A 20,992-nucleotide genomic window follows, 5' to 3' on the forward strand; every position below is an offset into this window, starting at 1 on the left:
CACAGTGTTAATTACATCTCTGTCCTGCATGTGGCCCCGTTGGTCTCTTGGGTTGCTTGGAACACCAATGCCACATTGAAATGCCACTGCTTTTCTCCTGGACTCCTTGCCTTGTTCATCTGGTCACCCAGTTAGGGAAATCATAATGATAGTTTTGGAAGTGGGGTCATTCCTTCTCTCCCTTTGTCTAAGGATCATCCACACTGACACTTCTCAAATGTCCTAGGGCTTTTCCTAAGGGCTCCTCTCTGTGGGCTTTGTCACTTTCCCCATCACCACCCCCAAAAAACTACTGCAGGAGACCAGAACATTGAAGCCAGTGATTTCTGTTTGGAAATAGGGTCGTCTTCTGCTGCTGACCCCCATCAAATCCCATCATGCCCACAGCCCTGTGCCCCCGAGTATTGGCTCCGAAGGAAAGTGAGGAGCCCAGGAAAATGAGGAGCCCACCAGGAGAGAACCCTAGCCCCCAGGGTGAGCTTCCCAACCCTGAGTCCTCCCGCCGCCTCTTCCGACGTTTCTGCTACCAGGAGGCGGCGGGCCCCCAGGAGGCCCTGCACCGCCTCTGGGACTTGTGCCGGGGCTGGCTGAGGCCTGAAAGGCATACCAAGGAGCAGATCCTGGAGCTGCTGGTGCTGGAGCAGTTCCTGGCTATCCTGCCCCTGGAGATCCAGGGCTGGGTGCGGGCCCAGGAACCTGAGAGTGGCGATCAGGCTGTGGCTGCTGTGGAGGCACTGGAACGAGAGCCAGGCAGACCCTGGCAATGGGTGAGCAGAGAGGGCTGGGCTGGGCTGGCCGGCAGGTTGGTGGGGAGAGGGAGAGAGTGGGCAGCAGGTGTGGAGAGGGAGGCCACTGTGCTTTGATGATTTGATGGAGTCACACCTCCCTGTGTGGCCAGGGATGAGGAATTCCATCTAGAGCTATGTGCTTCACTTAGGCCCACATCGAAGTTAGGTTTCCCCCAAAAGCAGCTCCCATTCCCTAAAGGCCCTAATTTGTGGTACAGTTATGTCATCCCCCTTTACAGGCCTGTCCAAAGCTGCGGCTGAGCTAGTGGTAGAGTCAATGGTCAACAGATCCAGGGAGGGAGGAGTTTGCACAATCTCTGGCACAGTTACTTGTCCTTACCTGGTCAGGGACCTTTTTACTGAGCTCTAAAAAGCCCTGTCTGGGATTGCAGCTCAAGCACTGTGAAGATCCCGTGGTGATTGATGATGGGGACAGCCCTCCAGACCAGGAGCAGGAACGGCTGCCAGCAGAACCCCAGAGTGACCTTGCAAAGAGCCTGGACACCCAGCCCATGGCCCTGGCTCAGGGCCCTGGGCTTCCCAGCAGACTCTCGGGACAGCTCAGCGGGGACCCAGGTAGAGTGCCCAAGGGAGTGGGGGAGGGACAGTTATACCTTGTCCTGTGCACTTGACAGTAGCTGTTGACATTTTTAGTTCTTTCCTGCCCCCTAAGTGGCCTTGAACCATTTTCAGAGTCTAGTCCTTCTCTGCTTTTTTTTTTTCCCCGGCTGTACCCACGGCAGGGGAGATGTCCAGGCCAGAAATCCAACCCAATCCACAGCAGCAACCTGAGCCACCACAGTGACAACACTGGATCCTTAACCCGCTAGGCCACCAGGGAACTCTGTTCCCTAGGGCAGTTCATTCAGAATCTCATGAGAGTGTCCTCTTCATGGTGCCGAGTCTGCCCAAGGGACCTCTACTATGGCTAGATGTTTCTGAGGCTGTATCATCTCATCTCTTTGAGGCCCTGTCCCAATAGGGCCTATGCAGGGAGCTGAACATGGCCATGTCCCCTTGTCTCTCTGACTCTCTCTTACCCCAGCCACACAACTCCTATTCTCAGTTTGTTATATTGTTGCAAGGAAATATAAAAATGCTTAAGAGGGAACAGGGTGCTATCTTCAGGGCTTGGGGCATGAATGTGTCCTGGACATGTCTGACTATCTGTATAAAGTGCGCTAATGGTCACAGGCAGGTGGCTTTGACAACAGATACACTTGGCTTTGAATATGCTAGGGCATGCTTCTAAACCCTGCAAGCCTCAGTTTCCTGGTGTGTCCAGTAGAGATAATCATTGTCTTTATTGGGTTTTTGAGGATTAAAGGATTACAGGCATATATTGGAGATATTGCAGGTTCAATTATAGACTATTGCAATAAAGCTAATATCATAATAAAGTGAGTCACATGAATTTTTTGATTTCCCAGTACATATGAAATTTGTGTTTGCTTTGTAGTCTATTAAGTATACAATAGCATTATATTTTTAAAAACAATCTGAAGAGTTCCCGTCATGGCATAGCGGAAATGAATCTGACTACGAACCATGAGGTTTTGGGTTTGATCCCTGGCCTCGCTCAGTGGGTTAAGGATCCGGGTTTGCTGTGAGCTGTGGTGTAGGTCGCAGACGCAGCTTGGATCTGGCATTGCTGTGGCTGTGGGTTAGGCCAGGAGCTGTAGACCGCTAGCATTGGAACCTCCATATGCCTCAGGTTTGGCCCTAAAAAAGGACAAAAAAGACAACAAACAAAAACAATCTACATACTTTAATTAAAAATATTTTAGTCCCTGGTGGCTCAGCAGCTTAAGGATCTGATGTTGTCACTGCTATGGTGCAGGTCTGATGCCTGGCCCAGGAACTTTCTTTCATACACTGCAGTTGTGGCTAAAAAATTTTTTTTAATTGCTAAAAAAATGCCAACCATTATCTGAGCCTTCGGCAAGTAGAAATGTTTTTGCTGGTGAAGGGGCTTGCCTCCATGTTGATGGCTGCTGACTTTTCAGGGTGGTAGTTGCTAAAGGTTGGTGTGACTACCAATTTCTTAAAATAAGACAACAATGAAATTTTGCCTCATCAATTGACTGTTCCTTTCATGAATGATTTCTCCTTAGCATGTCATGCTGTTTTATAGCATTTTACCCACAGAACTTCTTTCCTTTCAGAATTGAAGTCAGTCCTGCCATTGCTTTTATCATCTAAGTTCATGTAATATTCTAAATCCTTTATTGTCATTTCTACAGTCTTTGCAGCATTTTCACCAGGAATAGAGTCCATCTCAAAAAACCACTTTCTTTACTCATCCACAAGAAGCAACATCTCATCTGTTCAAGTTTTATCCTAAGATTGTAGCAAATCAGTCACATCTTCAGGCTGCCCTTCGAATTTCTAGTTCTTTTTCCTGTTTCCACCATATCTGCAGTTACTTCCTCCACTGAAGTCTTGAACCCCTCAAAGTCATCCATGAGGGTTGGTATCAACTTCTTCCAAATTCCTGTTAATGTTGTTATTTTGATCTCTTCCTCTGAATCGCAAATGTTCTTAATGGCATATAGAACAGTGAATCCTTTCCAGGAGGTTTTCAGTTTACTTTGTTTGGATCCATCAGAGGAATTACTATCTATAGCAGCTATAGCCTAATATAATATATTTCTTAAATAATAAGACTTAAAAGTTGAAACTTCTCTTTGATCTATGGGTTGCTAAATGGATGTTGTGTTAGCAAGGCATGAAAGCATCTCCATCAGAGACTATTGAAAAATCAGCACTATTTTGAAAGGAATTTCTTCTGAGGATTAGGTCTCAACAGTGGGCTTAAAATATTCAGTAAACCATGTTGTAACCAGATGTGTTGTCATCTAGGCTTTGTTCCTTTTACAGAGCACAGACAGAGTAGATTTAGCATAATTCTACAAGGCCCTAGGAGTTTTGGAATGGTAAATGAGCACTGGCCTCAACTTTAAGTCACAGGCTGCATTAGCCCCTAACAAGAGTCAGCCTATCCTTTGAAGCTTTGAAACCTTGAAGCCAAGCGTTGCCTTCTTTTTAGCTGTGAAATTTCTAGGTGGCTTTTTCTTTCAATATAAGGCTATTTTGTCTACACTAAAAATCTGTCATGGAGTACCCGTCATGGCGCAGCAGAAACGAATCCGACTAGAAACCATGAAGTTTTGGGTTTGATCCCTTGCCTCAGTTAGTGGGTTAAGGATCTGGTGTTGCTGTTTGCTGTGGTGTAGGTTGCAGACGCGGCTCGGATCCTGCAGTGCTATGGCTGTGGCTAGGCCAGCAGCTGTAGCTCTGATTTGACCCCCTAGCCTGGGAACCTCCATGTGCCACGGGTGCTGCCCTAAAAAGCAAAAAAAAAAAAAAAGAAGAAAAAAATTGCAGATCTGTCGTGCAGTGTAGCTACCTTATTAATGGTCTTAACTATATCTTGTGGATAACATGCTTCTACATCAGCACTTCCTGCTTCACTTTGTACTTTTGTGTTATGGAGATGGCTTCTTTCCTTCAACCTCATGAGTCAACCTCTGCTAGCTTCAGACTTTTCTGCACTTCTATACCTCTTTCAGCCATCACAGGTAGAAGAGAATTAGAGCCTAGCTATGGATTAGGCTTTGGTTTAAGGGAATGTTATAGCTGGTTTGATCTATCCAGACCATCAAAACCATATCATATGACCATATCATCAGTAATGCTATTTCGCTTTCTTATCATTTGTGTGTTCATTGGAATAGCACACTTTTTGTTTTCCTTTTTTTTTGTTTTTGGGGGGTTTTTTTTGACCATGTGGAAGTTTTTTTGACATGTGCAAGTTCCCAGGCCAAGGACCGAACCTATGCAGTAGCACTAGTAACACCGGATCCTTAACCTGCTAGGCCACCAGGGAATTCCTGGAGTAGTGCTTTTAATTTCCTTCAGTAATTTTTGGCTTGCATTTACAGCTTGACTGACTGGTATAAGAGGCCTAGCTTTCATCCTGTCTCAGCTTTTTACGTGCTTTTCTCACTAAACTTAACCATTTCTGTCTTTTGATTGAAAGTGAGAGATTTGTGGCCCTTTTCCTTTCACTTGAACACTTAAGAGGCCATTGTAGGGTTATTAATTGGCCTAATTTCAATATTACTGTGTCTCAGAATAGAGAGACCCAAGGAGAGGGAAGGAAGGGAGCAATCAGAACACACACGTTCATCAATTGTTTGCTGTGGTTTATGGTGCCCTAAACAATTGCAATGGTAACATCAGAGATCACTGATTACAGAGTACCATAGAAAATATAATAATATGAAAAAGTTTGAAATATGAGAAATACCAAATGTGACACAATCATTAGGTGAACAAATGTTAGGAAAATGATGCCAATAGGCTTACTTGGTGCAGTGTTGCCACAACCTTCAGTTTTTTTTAAAAAAATGTACTGTCTATAAAGTATAATAAAATGACAAATGTCTGTACACCCATAAAATGTTTAGCAGGGCAGCCTGAGCTGCCCATGATTTTTAGTTGAGATAATCATGGGAAAAAATGTGCTCTCAGGTTGAAGGAGGTGACCTCTAGGGTTTGAGAGTCAATTCGGGTGGACTTGCCACTTTGCACTGTAGTTACAGATGGGGAAAGAAAGTATGGGGAGACCAGGATTACATTCTTAAAATTCACAGGAGTTGTCCTTGACATTGTAATAAGATTTTCAGTTAAAAAAAAAAAAAAAAAAGCATATTGGCAGTATCTCTGGAGCACTAAGATGCAGGTTCAATCCCTGGCCCCAGGGCAGTGGGTTAAGGATCGGTGTTGCCACAGCTGCGTCACGGTCGAACTGCAGCTCAGATCTGATCCCTGATCTGGAAATTTCATGTGCCATGGGTGGTCAAAAAAGAAAAAAATGGGCATGTTAAATCTCATTATCTGTGAAACCATACTGATTTCTGTACAGATGAAACTCTCCAACCTTTCCCTGGTTAAAAATCAAGGTAGATGTGCTAAGTTTGTTTGGGGTGCCATAACAAAGGCCCATAGTCTGGGCAGCATAAACAACAGAAATTTATTGTCTCATGGTTGGAAGTCCTAGATCATCAGAGTTGGTTTCTCCTAAGGCCTTATTCCTTGGCTTCTAGGTGGGTCTTGTGTCCTCACATTGTCTTCCCTCTGTGTGTCTGTGTCCTAATCTCTTGGTATAAGAGCATCAGTCATGTTGGATTAGGGCCCACCTCAATTACCTCATTTTAACTGAATTACCTCTTGAAAGATGCTCTGTCCAAATATAGTCTCATTCTGAAGTACTAGGGGTAGGGGCTTCACCATAGGGATTTGGCAGGGGTGCAGTTCAGCCCATAACCACAATCATTTGCCCAATAAACCATGCATGTGCAAGTAGCCTAGGTGCTGCAGGTTGTTGATGGCCATGAGAGGGCCCTCAGGAGGAAAGAGAGGAGCTTCAGGAACAGTAGCAGCCTACTCTTCTGCAATAAGCCAGCTACCATAGATGGGCTTTGGGTCAAAAACATCAGCTCCTCCATTTCCCTGAGTAGTAATAAATGGACAAAGACGTGAAGAGAGTTAGCTCTTTGGAAGACATTAAATGTTTGGATGTTGTATCGTTGGGAACCACTTCCAGTAAAAGCCATAAAAGTTCCTCATCTTGAAGGTTTTCCTAAAAATACAGATTTTGTTTAGAGGATAGGAGCTTTTCCAAAGTAGTCTTCGCCGTGTCGATGTGCTTATTTGTCATGGTGTAAGGTAGAGTAGGACTGTATTTTCTCTCCCAGGAGGTGGTAGATATGAGAGCAGGATTAGAACATCCCTTTCTCAAATCCATGCCCATCTAGCCTGAACTTCTTGTAATAATGATGAGGCTGTCTCCCATGAGGAAGCCCCACCCCCCACCCAAATGTCACTGCTGGCTGAGCTGGCTCCTGTCTCAGGCTCTTGTTCCAAGTAGCCATACCTGCCCCTGCTCTTTGCTGAAGGCTTTGCATCTCAGGTGGGAACTGTGAGGAACACTTGGTTTCTAGCATTGGCTTTGACACTGATTTTGCATCATGACCTGGGGTTAATCTCCCAAACTTTCTCTAAACAAGAGATGATGGTGTAGTTTTCCAGTTCTTAGTCTGTGAAAGGAGTGCCTTTTGAAATACACCTCATTTTGATGTGGATGTACCATGGGCCAGGTCTGAGCCAGTGCTAGGCAGGGAAGAGAAATCATATGAGAATATAGCAGAGGCCCTGGTAGCCCAAGATACGGGAGAGTGAGATGATCCCAAGACCATGCCTTTTTTGTGATAGTGGTTAGGGTACCAAGTGCTCTCCCAGGAGCATCTAATAGAGATAATGGCTTTTCTCACGGAGCTTTGCAATTTTTTCTTTTTTTTTTTTTTTACAGCTGCACATGCAGTATATGGAAATGTCCAGGCTAGTGGGTGAATCAGAGTTGCAGCTGCAGCTCTTGACCACAGCCATAGCAACACAGGATCTGAGCCGCATCTATGACCTACCCCACAGCTTGTAGCAATGCTGTATCTTAATCCACTGAGCAAGGCCAGGGATCAAATCCTTATCCTCATGGACACTGCATTGCGTTCTTAAGCTGCTGAGCCATGATAGGAACTCCCAATTTATAAACTTATAGACGTATACATTTGAATGTCCCTGGAGTCCCACGGTAATCTTCATTGCCAACAGCTCTTACTGAACCCTTTACTCCATGGAGCTTCAACCCTTTGTTTCCCTTGTATTGTGAAGGATAAAGTAAGGTCCCTAGACCTACTGGGAGTCACATAGCTAGTTGGTGGAACCCAGGTATTCACTGTTAACGCCCAGTTGACATGTCTGAGAGCAAAGTGACAGAAATCCTTATGGTTTGCAAATACATTTTATGTGTATCATCTGGTAATCCTCTTTCTTTTTTTGTTTTTTTGTTTTGTTTTTTTTTGTTTGTTTGTTTGTTTTTTAGGGCCACACTCATGGCATATGAAGGTTCCCAGGCTAGGGGTTGAATCGGAGCTGCAGCTGCCAGCCTATGCCAGAGCCACAGCAACTCGGGATCCGAGCTGTGTCTATGACCTACACGGTAGCTCACGGCAGTGCCAAATCCTTAATCCACTGAGCAAGGCCATGGTTTGAACCCTCAACCTCATGGTTCCTAGTTGGATTCTTTTCTGGTGTGCCACAACAGGAACTCCAGTAATCCTCTTTCTACTGGTGAGAAAAGAGACCCAGGATTTTATGAGATATCCTCTTCTGGTCTCTTTCAGTTCTGCAGGATACTTCTCTTCTTCAGGAAGCAAGTTTGAGGGATGCACAGCAGGTGACTGCCCTCCAGCTGCCCCCGGTGAGTAATTTCTGCATGAGTCTTTGAGAATCTCATGTTTGCCTTCTTTGTAAGCTGAAGGGCAACTTTTCAGGACCCCAGTCAGCTTGCTATCTGCCACGTAGGCTGTTCAGCCCTAGCCCAACAAAACTAATACAGGAAGGACATAAGCTTATGATATGCCTTCCTGCATCCCTCCTGCCTTCATAGTCTGGCTGTTCACTGTACTAGCTGCTTGACTGTCACCTTGGGGAGCCTTTGTGCAGATAATGATGGTGAAAAACAAATCCCCCCAAGTCCTCATCTGTTGTCCTCTTGGTATCTTAGGGTTCCTTTCCTGTGGAATAAGGGAGACCGCTCCACTCTTAGACTTCACAGAGTATTTTTAATTTAATAATAATTACAGTAGGTAACTATTTCAGAAATGATAAGAAATGGAGGGAAAATTACAGATCACTTCAGCAGCATCACACAACCAAGTAGTGGGTTTTTAGGGAGTTTCCTCTGTGTTTTTCTCCTGTGTTACCACACAACGCTTACTTTCTCAGCTGTCCTCACCGGATAGGGGGCTGGTCTTGGTCTGGCAGGTGCTCCCACTTACCTCTTTCCAACCCATTTTCTGCCTTCTGTCATGGTTTCTGGCCATACTTCTTCATCTTTCTTTCTCCTGTCTTTCTTTCTTTCTCCTTCCTTCCTTCCTTTCTTTCCTCTTTCTTCCCTCCCTTCCTCCCTCCCTCGCTTCTTTCTTTCTTTCACCATACTTCTGCTATATGGAAGTTCCCAGGCCAGGGATCGAATATGAGCTGCAGCTGCAACCTCTGTCACAGTTGCAGCAATGCTAGATCCTTAACCAGCTTGCCACAGCAGGAACTCCCATTTTCCTTCCTAACACTTTTCCTTTCCTTGGCATGAAATTTAGTTATTATAACATCATCTTCCACAAGAATGGGCTGTGTGAAAGTGTGGACCTTATTTTGTTACTCGTTCCCTGGCAGGTGGAAGACTGTCTGAAGGACAGTAGATGTACAGTAAACACATCTCAAGTTTGCTCTCAGCACAATGCATTCTGCAAGACTTCAAACTTGGGGAGTGGAAGGGGCTCAGAAGGGGAAGGAATTAGCCAGGGAATATGGGATGGGACACCTCCATTCCCTCAGTGCTGTACCCATGGGCCCTTGTGCCCAACACATGTGTTAGAGCATCTTTGTACTGTGATGACTTTTGAACACGAATGACCCAAAGGATATGACTCTCATAACCAGTATGACACACAAGGAGATAGTGTGAATTTAATACCTAATGAGCTTTGGCATTCATCTTTGAATTTCTCCAGGTGCTTGTAAATGCCATAGTGAACAGAAGATGTAGTTTGATAAAGGAGTATTATCTTATTATTCTATTGAAGATTGTTTCTGTCTAATGCCCTAGAAGTCACCATCATGAAGGTTTTTGTTTTGTTTTTTTTTTTTTTTTAAAGTCATTTGGGGAATTTCCTGCTGTGGTTCAGTGGGTTAACGATCTGGCTTGTCTCTGTGAAGGCACTGGTTTAGATGATCCCAGGCCTAGAGCAGTGGGTTAAGGATCCAGCATTGCTGCAGCTGCAGCATAGGTCACAGCTGTACCTTGGATTTATTTGATCCCTGGCCTGGGAACTTCCACATGCTGTGGCGGCAGCCAAAAAAGGGGGAAAAAAATCATTTGGAGTTCTCTTGTGGAACAACGTATTAAGGATCCAGCATTGTGGGTGTATCAGCTCAGGTCCCTGCTGTAGTACGAGTTCAGTCACTGGCCCAGGAACTTCCTCATGTTGTGGGTGCAGCTGAAAAAAAAGAACAAAATCATTTGTGGTGGCATATACATAACATGAAATATACTCTTTTTTTTTCTTTTTTGGCTGCACCAGTGGCATATGGAAGTTTCTAGGCCAGGGATCAAATCTGAGCCACAGCTGGGACCTGTGCCACAGCTGGGGCAATGCTGGATCCTCAGCTCTGGCCTGAGATAGAACCGGCACCTCCACAGAGACAAGACAGATCATTAGCCCACTATGCCACAGAGGGAACTCCTAAAATTTACTGTTTTAACCATTTTCAATATATAGTAATGTTTTTATTTATTTATTTATTTATTTATTTATTTATTTATTGTCTTTTCTAGGGCTGCACCTGTGGCATATGGAGGTTCCCAGGTGAGGGGTCTAATCAGAGCTGTTGCTGCTGGCCTCCAGCCTTCGCCAAAGCCACAGCAATGCAGGATCCGAGCTGCGTCTGTGACCTACACCACAGCTTACTGCAATGCCAGATCCTTAACCCACTGAGCGAGGCCAGGGATCAAACCTGCAACCTCATAGTTCCTAGTTGGATTCGCTAACCACTGAGCCACGACAGGAACTCCTACAGTAGTGTTTTTAAGAGTTCAGTAATATTAAATATATTCATTGTTGTGCAATCAGTCTCTAGTATTTATATTCCCAAGCTGAAACTCCTCACAAATTCAGTAATAAACTCAGCATTTCCCCATGTGCCCAGATCCTTGAAATCACCATTCTGCTTTCTCTGATTTAACTACTCTATTTTTTATTTTATTTTATTTATTTATTTTTGTTTTCTTAGGGCCACACCCATGGCATATAGAAGTTCTCAGGTTAGGAGTTGAATCAGAGCTGCAGCAGCCGACCTACACCATAGCCACAGCAAAACAGGATCCGAGCTGCATCTGCAACCTACACCACAGCTCACAGCAACGTCAGATCCTTAACCCACTGAGCAAGGCCAGGGATCAAACCCGAGTCCTCATAGATACTAGTCAGGTTCGGTTTTAGGTTCAGATTCAGGTTTGTTACTGCTGAGCCACAATGGGAACCTATTTGATCACTCTATTGTTTTTTTAATTTTGTGATTTTTATTTCGTCTGTTATAGTTGATTTACAGTGTTCTGTCAATTTCTACTGTATAGCAAAGTGACCCAGTATTACATATATACATTTTTTTTTTCTTTTCCTCACATTACCCTCCATCACGTTTCATCACAAGTGACTAGACATAGTTCCCTGTGCTATTCAGCAGGATCTCATTGCTTATCCACTCCAAATACAGTAGTTTGCATCTATTAACCACAAACTCCCAATCCATCCCACTCCTTTCACCTCCCCCTTGGCAACCACAAGTCTGTTCTCCAAGTCTATGAGTTTCTTTTCTGTGGAAAGGTTCATTTGTGCTGTATGTTAGATTCCAGATATAAGTGATATTATATGGTATTTGCCTTTTTCTTTCTTTTTTTTTTAATTACTCAATGAATATTACTACATTTATAGGTTACAGTGATCATCACAACCAAATTTTATAGCATTTCCATCCCAAACCCCCAGCCCATCCCCCACCCCCAACCTGTCTCATTTGGAAACCATGAGTTTTTCAAAGTCTGAATCAGTATCTGTTCTGCAAAGTTCATTGTGTCCTTTTTTTAGATTCCACATGTAAGTGATCGCATTTGATGTTGGTGTCTCATGGTCTGACTGACTTCACTTAGCATGATAATTTCTAGGTCCATCTGTGTTGCTCAAATGCCATCATTTCTTTCCTTTTATGGCTGAGTAATACTCCATTGTGTATATGTGCCACATCTTCTTTATCCATTCCTCTGTTAATAGCCACTTAGGTTGTTTCTATGTCTCAACTGTTGTATGTAGTGCTGCAGATTTGACCACTCTAAATAGCTCATATAAGTGGAATCACACAGTATTTGTCTTTTCTGGCTGACTTCTTTCATTTAGCATTATGTCCTCGAGATTCATCCATGATGTAGCATGTGTCAGAATTTCCTTCCTTTTTAAGGCTGAGTCATGTGTATGAATCATTTGTTATTTCATTCATTCATAGGTAGACACTTGAGTTGCTGCCATCTTTTGGTTATTGTCAATAATGCTGCTGTGATTATATGTGCATACAAAGTTTATGTATTTCTAACGTTTTTAGATAATTATAGATTCACATGTAGTTCTAAGTGTACCTTTACCTTTAGTTTTTAGTGTACCTTTACACTAAATAGTAACATCTTATAAAAATACAGTACAGTATCATAACCAGCATAGTGACATTGATACATACAGGATACAGATTGTTTACTTCATCAGAGAATCCTTTATGTTGTGTTTTATATTCCTCTTTCACTCCATGCTCTTGTCTGTCTCTGGCAATCACTAATCTGTCCTACATCTCTGTAATATTGTCATTTCAAGAAAATTATATAATATGTAACATTTGAAATTGACTGTTACCATGATTCTGAGGAGATTCAACCAGGATTTTGCATGTATCAGTAGCCCATTCCTTTTTGTTGTTTTTCGCCGCATGTGCAGCAGCTTGATATGATATCTCAGTTCCCAGACCAGGGATTGAACCTGGGCCTCAGCAGTGAAAGTGCCAATTCCTAGAGTTCCTGTTGTAGCTCAGTAGAAATGAAACTGACTAGTCAGGAGGATGTGGGTTTGATCCCTGACCTTGCCTAGTGGGTTAAGGATCCTGCATTGCCATGAGCTGTGGTGTAGGTCACAGACTCGGATCTGGAATTGCAGTGGCTATGCCATAAGCCAGTAGCTACAAATCTGATTTGACCCGACCCCCAGCCTGGGAATTTCCATATGCCACAGGTGCCACCCTAAAAAGCAAAAAACAACAACAAAAAAGTAAAAAATGCCAATTCCTAACCACTAGACCACCTGGAAACTCCCAATAGTCTATTCCTTTTCATTGCTGAGTAGAATTCTTTGGTATGGATATATCACAGTTTGTTTAGTTACTCATCTATTTTTGTTTTTTTCTTTTTGCCACATTCAGGACATGTGAAAGTTCCTGGGCTAGGGATTGAACCCTTTTCACAATAGCAACCTGAGCCACTGCAATGACAACACCAGGTCCTTCACCCACTGTACCACAAGGGAACTCTTCGTTCATCTGTTGAAAGACATCTAGGTTGTTTCCAGTTTGGGACCTTTTTGCATAAAGCTGCTGGTGCTGACATTTGCATACAAGTTTTGTGTGAACATCAGTCTTTGGGATAAATGCCTAGCCATGTAATTGTGGGTTGAATGGCAAGTTCATATTTAGTTTCATAGAGACCTACATCCTTTTCCAGAGTGACTATACCATTTTACATTCCTGTGACTGATTCACATTCTCTGCATCCTCTCACCATTTATTGTTGTCACCTTTTTATTTCAGCCATTTTGAAAAGCGATATCCCATTAATTTGTTTAAATTTGCATTTCCCTAGTGGCTAAATGATGTATGACATCTTTTCATGTGTTTATTTGCCATCTGAATATCCTGTGAAATGTTTCTCCATGACTTTTGCCCATGTTCTAATTGGATCATTAACTTTTTTACAGTCTTTTTTAAGAGCTCCATATATATTGTAGATACTTAACCCTTTGTTGGTTATGTGTTTCACAGATATTTCCTTCTGCTCTGGAACTTACCTTTCCATCCCTTTAACAGAGTTTTTAGCAGAGCAGAGGTGTTAAATTTGGATTAAGTCCAGATTGTCAGTTTTTCCTTTTAAAGATTATGCTTTTGGGGAGTTCCCTGATGGTGAGTGGGTTAAGAATCTGATGTCACTGCTGTAGCTCTGGTCGCTGCCATGGTGCAGGTTCAGTCCCTGGCCCAGGAACTAAATGCTGCAGGCGTGGCCAAAAACAAACAAACAAAATAAATCACGCTACTGGTGTAAAATCTAAGAACTATCTTCTTAACCTTAAGATCCCAAAGGTTGGAGTTCCCGTCATGGCGCACTGGTTAACGAATCTGACTAGGAACCATGAGGTTGCGGGTTCGGTCCCTGCCCTTGCTCAGTGGGTTAACGATCCGGCGTTGCCATGAGCTGTGGTGTAGGTCGCAGACGCGGCTCGGATCCTGCGTTGCTGTGGCTCTGGCATAGGCCGGTGGCTACAGCTCCGATTAGACCCCTAGCCTGGGAACCTCCATATGCCGCGGGAGCGGCCCAAAGAAATAGCAAAAAGACAAAAAAAAAAAAAAAAGATCCCAAAGGTTGTCTCCAATGTTGGATCCTTAACCTACTGACCCATCAGGGAACTCTCCTTTTTTTTCTAAAAGTTATGTAGTTAACACATTTCATGTTTAAATCCATGATCCTTAACCTACTGACCCATCAGGGAACTCTCCTCTTTTTTCTAAAAGTTATGTAGTTAACACATTTCATGTTTAAATCCATGATAACATTTAATTTGTCATCTGTGGTCCATTTACATTTAGGTCCATGATCTCTAATTTTTTTTATAAGGTGTGAGACTTAGTTTGAGCTTCATATTTTTTGCCAGTGGAAATCCAATTGCTCTAGTACCATTTATTGAAAAAGTTTTCTTGCCTCCACTGAATTGCTTTTGCTCCTTTGTCAGAAATCAGTTGAGCATATTTGTGTGGGTATTTTCCTGGATTCTTTGTTCTTTTCCATTCGTCTGTTTGTCTCTATCTCTACTAATACTATGCAATTTTGGTTACTATAGCTATATATTAAGTCTTGAGAGTGGGTAGATTAATTCTGGAGGTTTGAAAGTGGTGGTGGTATTTTAATTATAGATTCAACTTTCTTAATGCCTATAGAGCCATCTATGTTCATACTGTTTCATGGTGGATAAGTTACGGTAGTGTGTGTTTTTCAAGGAATTGGTTCATTTCATTTAAGTTGTCAAATGAATGTGTGTAGAGTTATTTGTAATTTTCTTTCATTTTCATTTTGTTACCAGGAGGGTCTGTGATATCCCTGTTTCATTCCTGATAATGAAAATGTGTGCCTTCCTTCTTTTTCTTTGTCAGTCTTGCTAGAGATTTTTGCTTTTATTGATCTTTCAAAGAACTAGCTCATTGTTTCACTACTTTTTCTCTAATTTTCTGTTTTCAATTTCATTGATTTCTTCTCTTGCCTTTATTATTTTCTTCATTCAACATGTTTGAGTTTTGAGTTCCCTTTGTGGCTCAGCAGATTAAGAACCCAGCTAGTATCCAGGAAGGTGCAGGTTTGGTTGGGGATCTCACATTGCCATGAGCTGTGGTGTAGGTTGCACATGTGGCTCAGATCCTGCATTGTTGTGGCTGTGGCTTAGGTAAAAAATGTTTGAGTGTGTTTTACTATTCCTTTTCTAGTTTCTTGAGATGAGAGGTTAGATTGATTTGAGACTGCAAATGTCAACATTTCTGATATGAGCATTTTAAGTGTTAATAAATTTCCCTGATTTAGCTACATTCTGCTTTAGCAACATCCTACGAATTATATTGTTTTCACTCACTTCAGTGTATATTTAAATTTCCCTGAGCTGCCTTCTTTGAAGCAAGGATAAATTAGAAATGTGATATTCAATTTCCAAGAATTTGGAGAGTTTCCTAACCTTTCTATTATTGATTTCTAGTTTGATATCATAGCTTCAAAGAATGTATGATTTCAATTCTTTTAAATTTGCTAGGAGTTTCTCCTCCTTCCAGGATTTTGATGACCCAAGTGTTTGGTCTCCCTTGGTGTATATTCTATGGGCATTTTAATAAAAGTTTTGCTGTTGCTGGGTGAAGTGTTCTATATAAATGTTCATTGGATCCTCTTTGTTGATGGTACTATTGAGTTCTTCTGTATCCTTGCTCCTGATTGGCTGTTGTATTAGTTTTTGAGAGAAGGATGTCAAAGTCTCCAACTGTTGATTTCTGTTTCTCCTTTTAGTTATGTCAGTTTTTTGCTTTACATTTTGCACCTCTCTTATTTGAGATATACATACTTAGGATTGCTATGCCTTCTTGTTGGATTGATTCTTTTATTGTATAGTGTTCCCCTCTCTCTGATGATAACTCCCAGACTTGTGGTTGCCAAGGGGGAGAGTAAGGGAATGGGATAGACTGGGAGTTTGGTGTTAGTAGATGCAAACTATTACTTTTTTTTTTGTCTTTTCTAGGGCTGCACCCTCGGCATATGGAGGTTCCCAGGCTAGGGGTCTAATCGGATCTGTAGCCACCAACCTACACCACAGCCACAGCAACGCCAGATCCAAGTAGTGTCTGTGACCTACACCACAGCTCACGGCAATGCTGGATCCTTAACCTACTGAGCAAGGCCAGGGATTGGACCTCCAACTTCATGGTTCTTAGTTGGATTTGTTAACCACTGAGCTACAGTAGGAACTCCTACATTTTTTTTTTTTAAACCCTTACATTTTAAATGGATAAGCAATGGGGTTCTACTGCATATATCCAATCTCTCTTTCTCTTTTTTTAGTCTCTTTAGGGTGGCACACAGCATATGGAGGTTCCCAGGCGAGGGATCGAATCAGAGATACAGCTGCCAGCCTACAACCACAGCTCACAGCAATGCCAGGTCCTTAATCCACTGAGAAAGCCCAGGAATCGAACCCTCATCCTCATGGATACTAGTCGGATTCGTTAACCACTGAGCCATGATGGGAACTCACTCATTGTTTTGTTTTGTTTTGTTTTTTTAAATTTTTATTTATGTATTTTTTTTATGGTCACACCTGTTCCTGGCCAGGGATTGAATCAACCTCAGCTGCAGCAATGCTGGATCTTTTTAACCTATTGTACTCAAGCCCCCGCAGTGACCTGAGCCACTCTCAATTGGATTTTTAACCACAGTGGGAACTCTCAGGTGTACTTATTTTTGATTCTTCTGAAAATATCTTGATTTCTTCTTCATTCCTGAAGGATATTTTCATCAGATACAGGGTCCACAGTTGACAGTTTTCTTTTAGCACTTGAAAAATATGGTGCCTGGAGTTCCCTTTGTGTCGCAGCATAAACAAATCCACTTAGGAACCATGAGGTTGTGGGTTCAAATTTCCTTTTCTCCTAGAGGAAAGATAGCATTTTTCCCTGGCTACTTTTTTTTTTATTTTTTTGGCCATACCTGAGGCAAGAAGAAGTTCCTGGGTCAGAGACCAAAACCAATCCCCAGCTCTAACCTATCTTACAGCTGCGGCAACGCTGGATTCTTAACCCACTGCTCCAGGCTGGGGATTTAATCCACACCTCCTCAGAGACACTGTTGGATTATTAACCCCACTGTACCACAGTGGGAACTCCCTCTTAGGTGGATACTTTAAAGATTTTTTTTTTAATTTTTGTCTTTACATTTCAGAAGTTTATTATGACATGTCTTGGCATGGATTTCTTTGTATTATTGGATTGGAATTTACTTGTTGAATCTTTGGGTCTGTCTCTTTCCAAATCTGAGCAGTCTTGAGTCATTTTTTTCCTTCCAAGTATTTTCTTAATCCCACCCTCCTCATTCCAGTACTCTGATGACACAGATTTCATCTTTTTTTGCAGTTCCCCTACTGCCTGAGACCTTGTTCATGTTTTCTCAGTCTCTTTTCTCTGTTTTTAAGATTGGACAATTTCTGTTTTCAAGTTGACTGGTTTTTTCCTTTGCCCTTCCATTCTGCTGTTGAGCCCATCCACTGAGCTCTTCATTGCAGTGTTCTAGTTTTCAGCTCTAACATTTTCATTTTGTTATTTCCATTTAGTTTAGATCTTCTGTGTTTTTGTTTTTGTTTTTTGCCAAGACCTTTTCTTTGTAGAGGTTTCCTATTTTTTTTTTCCATTCGTTTTAAGCATTCTTATCATTGCTCATTGAAGCATTTTTATCACAGCTCCCTCTTTGTATATAGTTCTCACATCTCTGCCATCTCAGTGTTGGCATCTGTTGACTGTATTCATTCAGCTTGAGACTGTCCTGGTTCTTGGGATAGTGAGTGATCTGTTGAAACCTGTACATTTTCATGTTAAGTTATGAATCTCTGGATTTAAACTTTCATTTAGCTGTTTTCTTTTGACACCACTCTATCAGGAGATGGTGAGAGGGTGTTACTGCAAGGTAAGGGGCAAGGCAAGTTCCGGCTTTGGTCTCCATTGAGGGGGGTTGGGAGTTCCAGCTCCCCACGTGGTCTCCGCTGATCCTCTGATACTGCGAGCCACTGGGAGTGTGGGGGTGCAAGGGGAAGGACAGTTATAAGTCAGCAGGGATGGAAGTCTCAGCTCCCTGCCTGGCCTTCTCAGACCACCACTCCAGCAGGAATGTTAGGGCACTTCATTACAGCCAGGTAAGGGTGGAAGTCCAGACTTCCACCCACTCACTCTTTGCTAACATGAGCGAGGTGGGGGCCACGGTTTTTTCTGTGGTGCTTGGCTAGACTAAGCAGCTATTATCTGTCTAGCTAGGGGATGCCTTTCCTGGTCCTGTGGCTGAGAGAACAGGCTTTTTTAGGGTTTAATTTCTGTCCGAATCTTTGGTGGTTTTTTGGGGTTGCTGGCTCCTTCAGCTTCGAGTTTTGATATGTGAAGCAGAAAGAAAAACCAGGGTACTCACCACTGTGTTGTCCCTTGTGGTCCAAAGTCCCTAGCTGATGTGACTTTGTCTCTCCACCTTTGAGAGTCTGCTGGTTTTTGGTTTTATGTATAATTTCATGGGATTTTAGTTGTACTTAGTGGGAGGAATTGAAGAGAAGTGTATCTACTCCATCTTAATAAGGCAGCAGAAGTCTCCTTTAGAAATGTAATTTTAAATTTTAAATGGATATATTTATTCCCACCACCCATTCTTATTATAAAAATTGGTAAGATTTTGGAGTTCTCTGGTGGCCAAGCATTTAGGGATCTGGCATTGTCACTGCTATGGCAAGGGTTTGATCCCTGGCCCAGGACCTTCCAAGTGCTATGGGTGTGGACCAAAAAAAAAAAAAAATTGGCAAGAGAGTTCCCATTGTGGCACCAGAGGAAACGAATCCAACTAGTAATCATAAGGTTTCAGGTTTGATACCTGGCCTCGCTCAGTGGGTTAAGGATCTGGCGTTGCTGTGAGCTGTGGTGTAGGTTGCAAACGCGGCTCAGATCCTGTGTTGCAGTGTCTGTGGTGTAGGCCGGCAGCTGTAGCTCCGATTTGACCCCAGGCTGGGAACTTCCATGTGCTTCAGGTGTGGCCCTAAAAGGCAAAAAAAAAAAAAAATTTGCCAAGATTTATAAAGTGGAAGGGTATTACGTGTTCCCCATTATCTGAGCAGATCTTTGTGTGTTTTGATGAACTTCCTTCTTTTCTCTGCAATTTTGTTTTTGCCTTTCTGGGGTCATGCTGTAGATCAACTCCTGTTTTTATCCCTCATTGCCAGTGTGCTTGTGAACATTTCCCCATATGATAGTGAAGCTCCCTGGGTATCCTGCCAAGAGACTGTCAGATTGTCAGTGATTGGAGCATCATTGATCCATTTACCTTTGCTCTGGGACTTGGGTTAGCTTCCATGATGAAGCTAACCATGAATGCCTGTGTCCACCATATTTTGTTCTATTCCAGTTTGGGGTAGATTCTAAGTTACTTGTCCAGGGGTCACAGGGAAAAAAAATCCCTATCTTTTTTTTTTTTTTAGGGCCATACCCACAGCATACGGAGGTTCCCTGGCTAGGGATTGAATCAGAGCTGCAGCTGTCAGCCTACACCACAGCTACAGCAATGTCAGGTCCAAGCCTGGTCTGCATCTCACAGCAATGCCAGATCCTTAACCCACTGACGGAGCCAGGGATCAAACCCACATATCACAGACACTGTGTCATGTGTTGGGTTCTTAACCTGATGAGCCGTGACAGGAACTCCCCAATTTTTTTTTCTTTTCTTTTTGCCATTTCTTGGGCCACTCTCAAGGAATATGGAGGTTCCCAGGCTAGGGGTCTAATAGGAGCCACAGCCGATGTCCTACGCCAGAGCCGCAGCAACACAGGATCTGAGCCGCATCTGCAACATACACCACAGCTCCTGGCAACGCCAGATCCTTAACCCACTGAGCAAGGCCAGGGATCTAACCTGCAACCTCATGGTTCCTAGTCGGATTCGTTAACCACTGTGCCACGACAGGAACTCCCCCACCTTTTTTCTTTAGAATCTTCAGAACCCAGAGTACTGATTTCATTCGTATTTCATCAGTAGTGACAGTTACCGTCTTTTCCTTACTAAGAGACTGACAGGGAAGAAAGGCGTTCTCTTGTGACTCAGTGGGTCAGGGATCCATCATTGTCACTGCTGTGGCGAGGGTTCAGTATCTGGCTGGGGAACTTACACATGCTGAGAGTGGAGCCAGCAAAAAAAAAAAAAAAAAGGGAAAAAAAGACTGTCAGGGAAGAAAAAAGCCTTTTTCTTCTATTCTCTTAGGTCATTGGCTGGGAAACTGCACATTGAACTGATAAAGGATTAATAGGAGTTCCTATCGTGGCTCAGTATTAATGAACCCGACTAGTATCCATGAAGGTGCAGGTTCAATCCCTGGCCTTGCTCAATAGGTTAAGGATCTGGCGTTGCCGTGAGCTGTGGTGTAGGCCAGCAGCTACAGCTCCTATTTGCCCCATAGCCTGGAAACTTCCATGTGCCACAGGTGTAGCCCTCAAAAGATAAGCAAGTAAATAAATGAAAAATTAACAGTTGAAAAATATATGTATTTTTAACATGCCTATGGGAGGCCTCACAGAAGGGAAATGAAAACCCCAAGACTTATATACCATTTTAACCATGGGCAGTACATTTATGGAGAGATGACAGGATAAAGAGGATTTTGACTTCATGGGCTGGTAAATTTGAGGAAATAAATATATGTAGAAACTAATCAAAGACAAGGGTTATTTAGTTTATTATGCCATCTCTGGGTCACCTTCCCCCTCCCCCCCACCTGTTGGAAAGGAGGATTCCTTCCCAAATGAAAATTTATGCCCTGCCTTTAAGCACATAGAGGGGACTTGTTCTGCAGTGTCTGTTTCTCTATTGTCTTCAGCTCAATACCAGCCTTAAGCCAGAAGTAGTGTATTTCTGGGTGACTTATTCTTATCCCCTTCAAGGCCAACATCAAATTCTGCTG

At 42.8% G+C, this 20,992-nt stretch overlaps 1 protein-coding gene across 4 annotated transcripts in view; it reads left to right on the plus strand.

The window, feature by feature from the left end:
- ZNF496 (zinc finger protein 496) overlaps positions 1-20,992 on the plus strand; it is a 44,186-nt gene that overhangs the window by 2,647 nt on the left and 20,547 nt on the right. For 2 of the 4 annotated variants that reach the window (XM_047776397.1, XM_047776395.1), the window contains exons 4-6: positions 341-767; positions 1,181-1,364; positions 8,036-8,112. In XM_047776397.1, coding sequence (XP_047632353.1) covers positions 378-767; positions 1,181-1,364; positions 8,036-8,112 — 651 coding nt within the window. In that variant the 5' untranslated portion in view covers positions 341-377. Of the gene's footprint in view, positions 1-21; positions 768-1,180; positions 1,365-8,035; positions 8,113-20,992 lie in introns of those variants that run through there. The other 2 variants (XM_047776398.1, XM_047776396.1) reach the window with 2 other exon arrangements.

Source organism: Phacochoerus africanus, chromosome 4, assembly GCF_016906955.1.
Source record: "Phacochoerus africanus isolate WHEZ1 chromosome 4, ROS_Pafr_v1, whole genome shotgun sequence".
Classification (NCBI taxonomy): domain Eukaryota; kingdom Metazoa; phylum Chordata; class Mammalia; order Artiodactyla; family Suidae; genus Phacochoerus; species Phacochoerus africanus.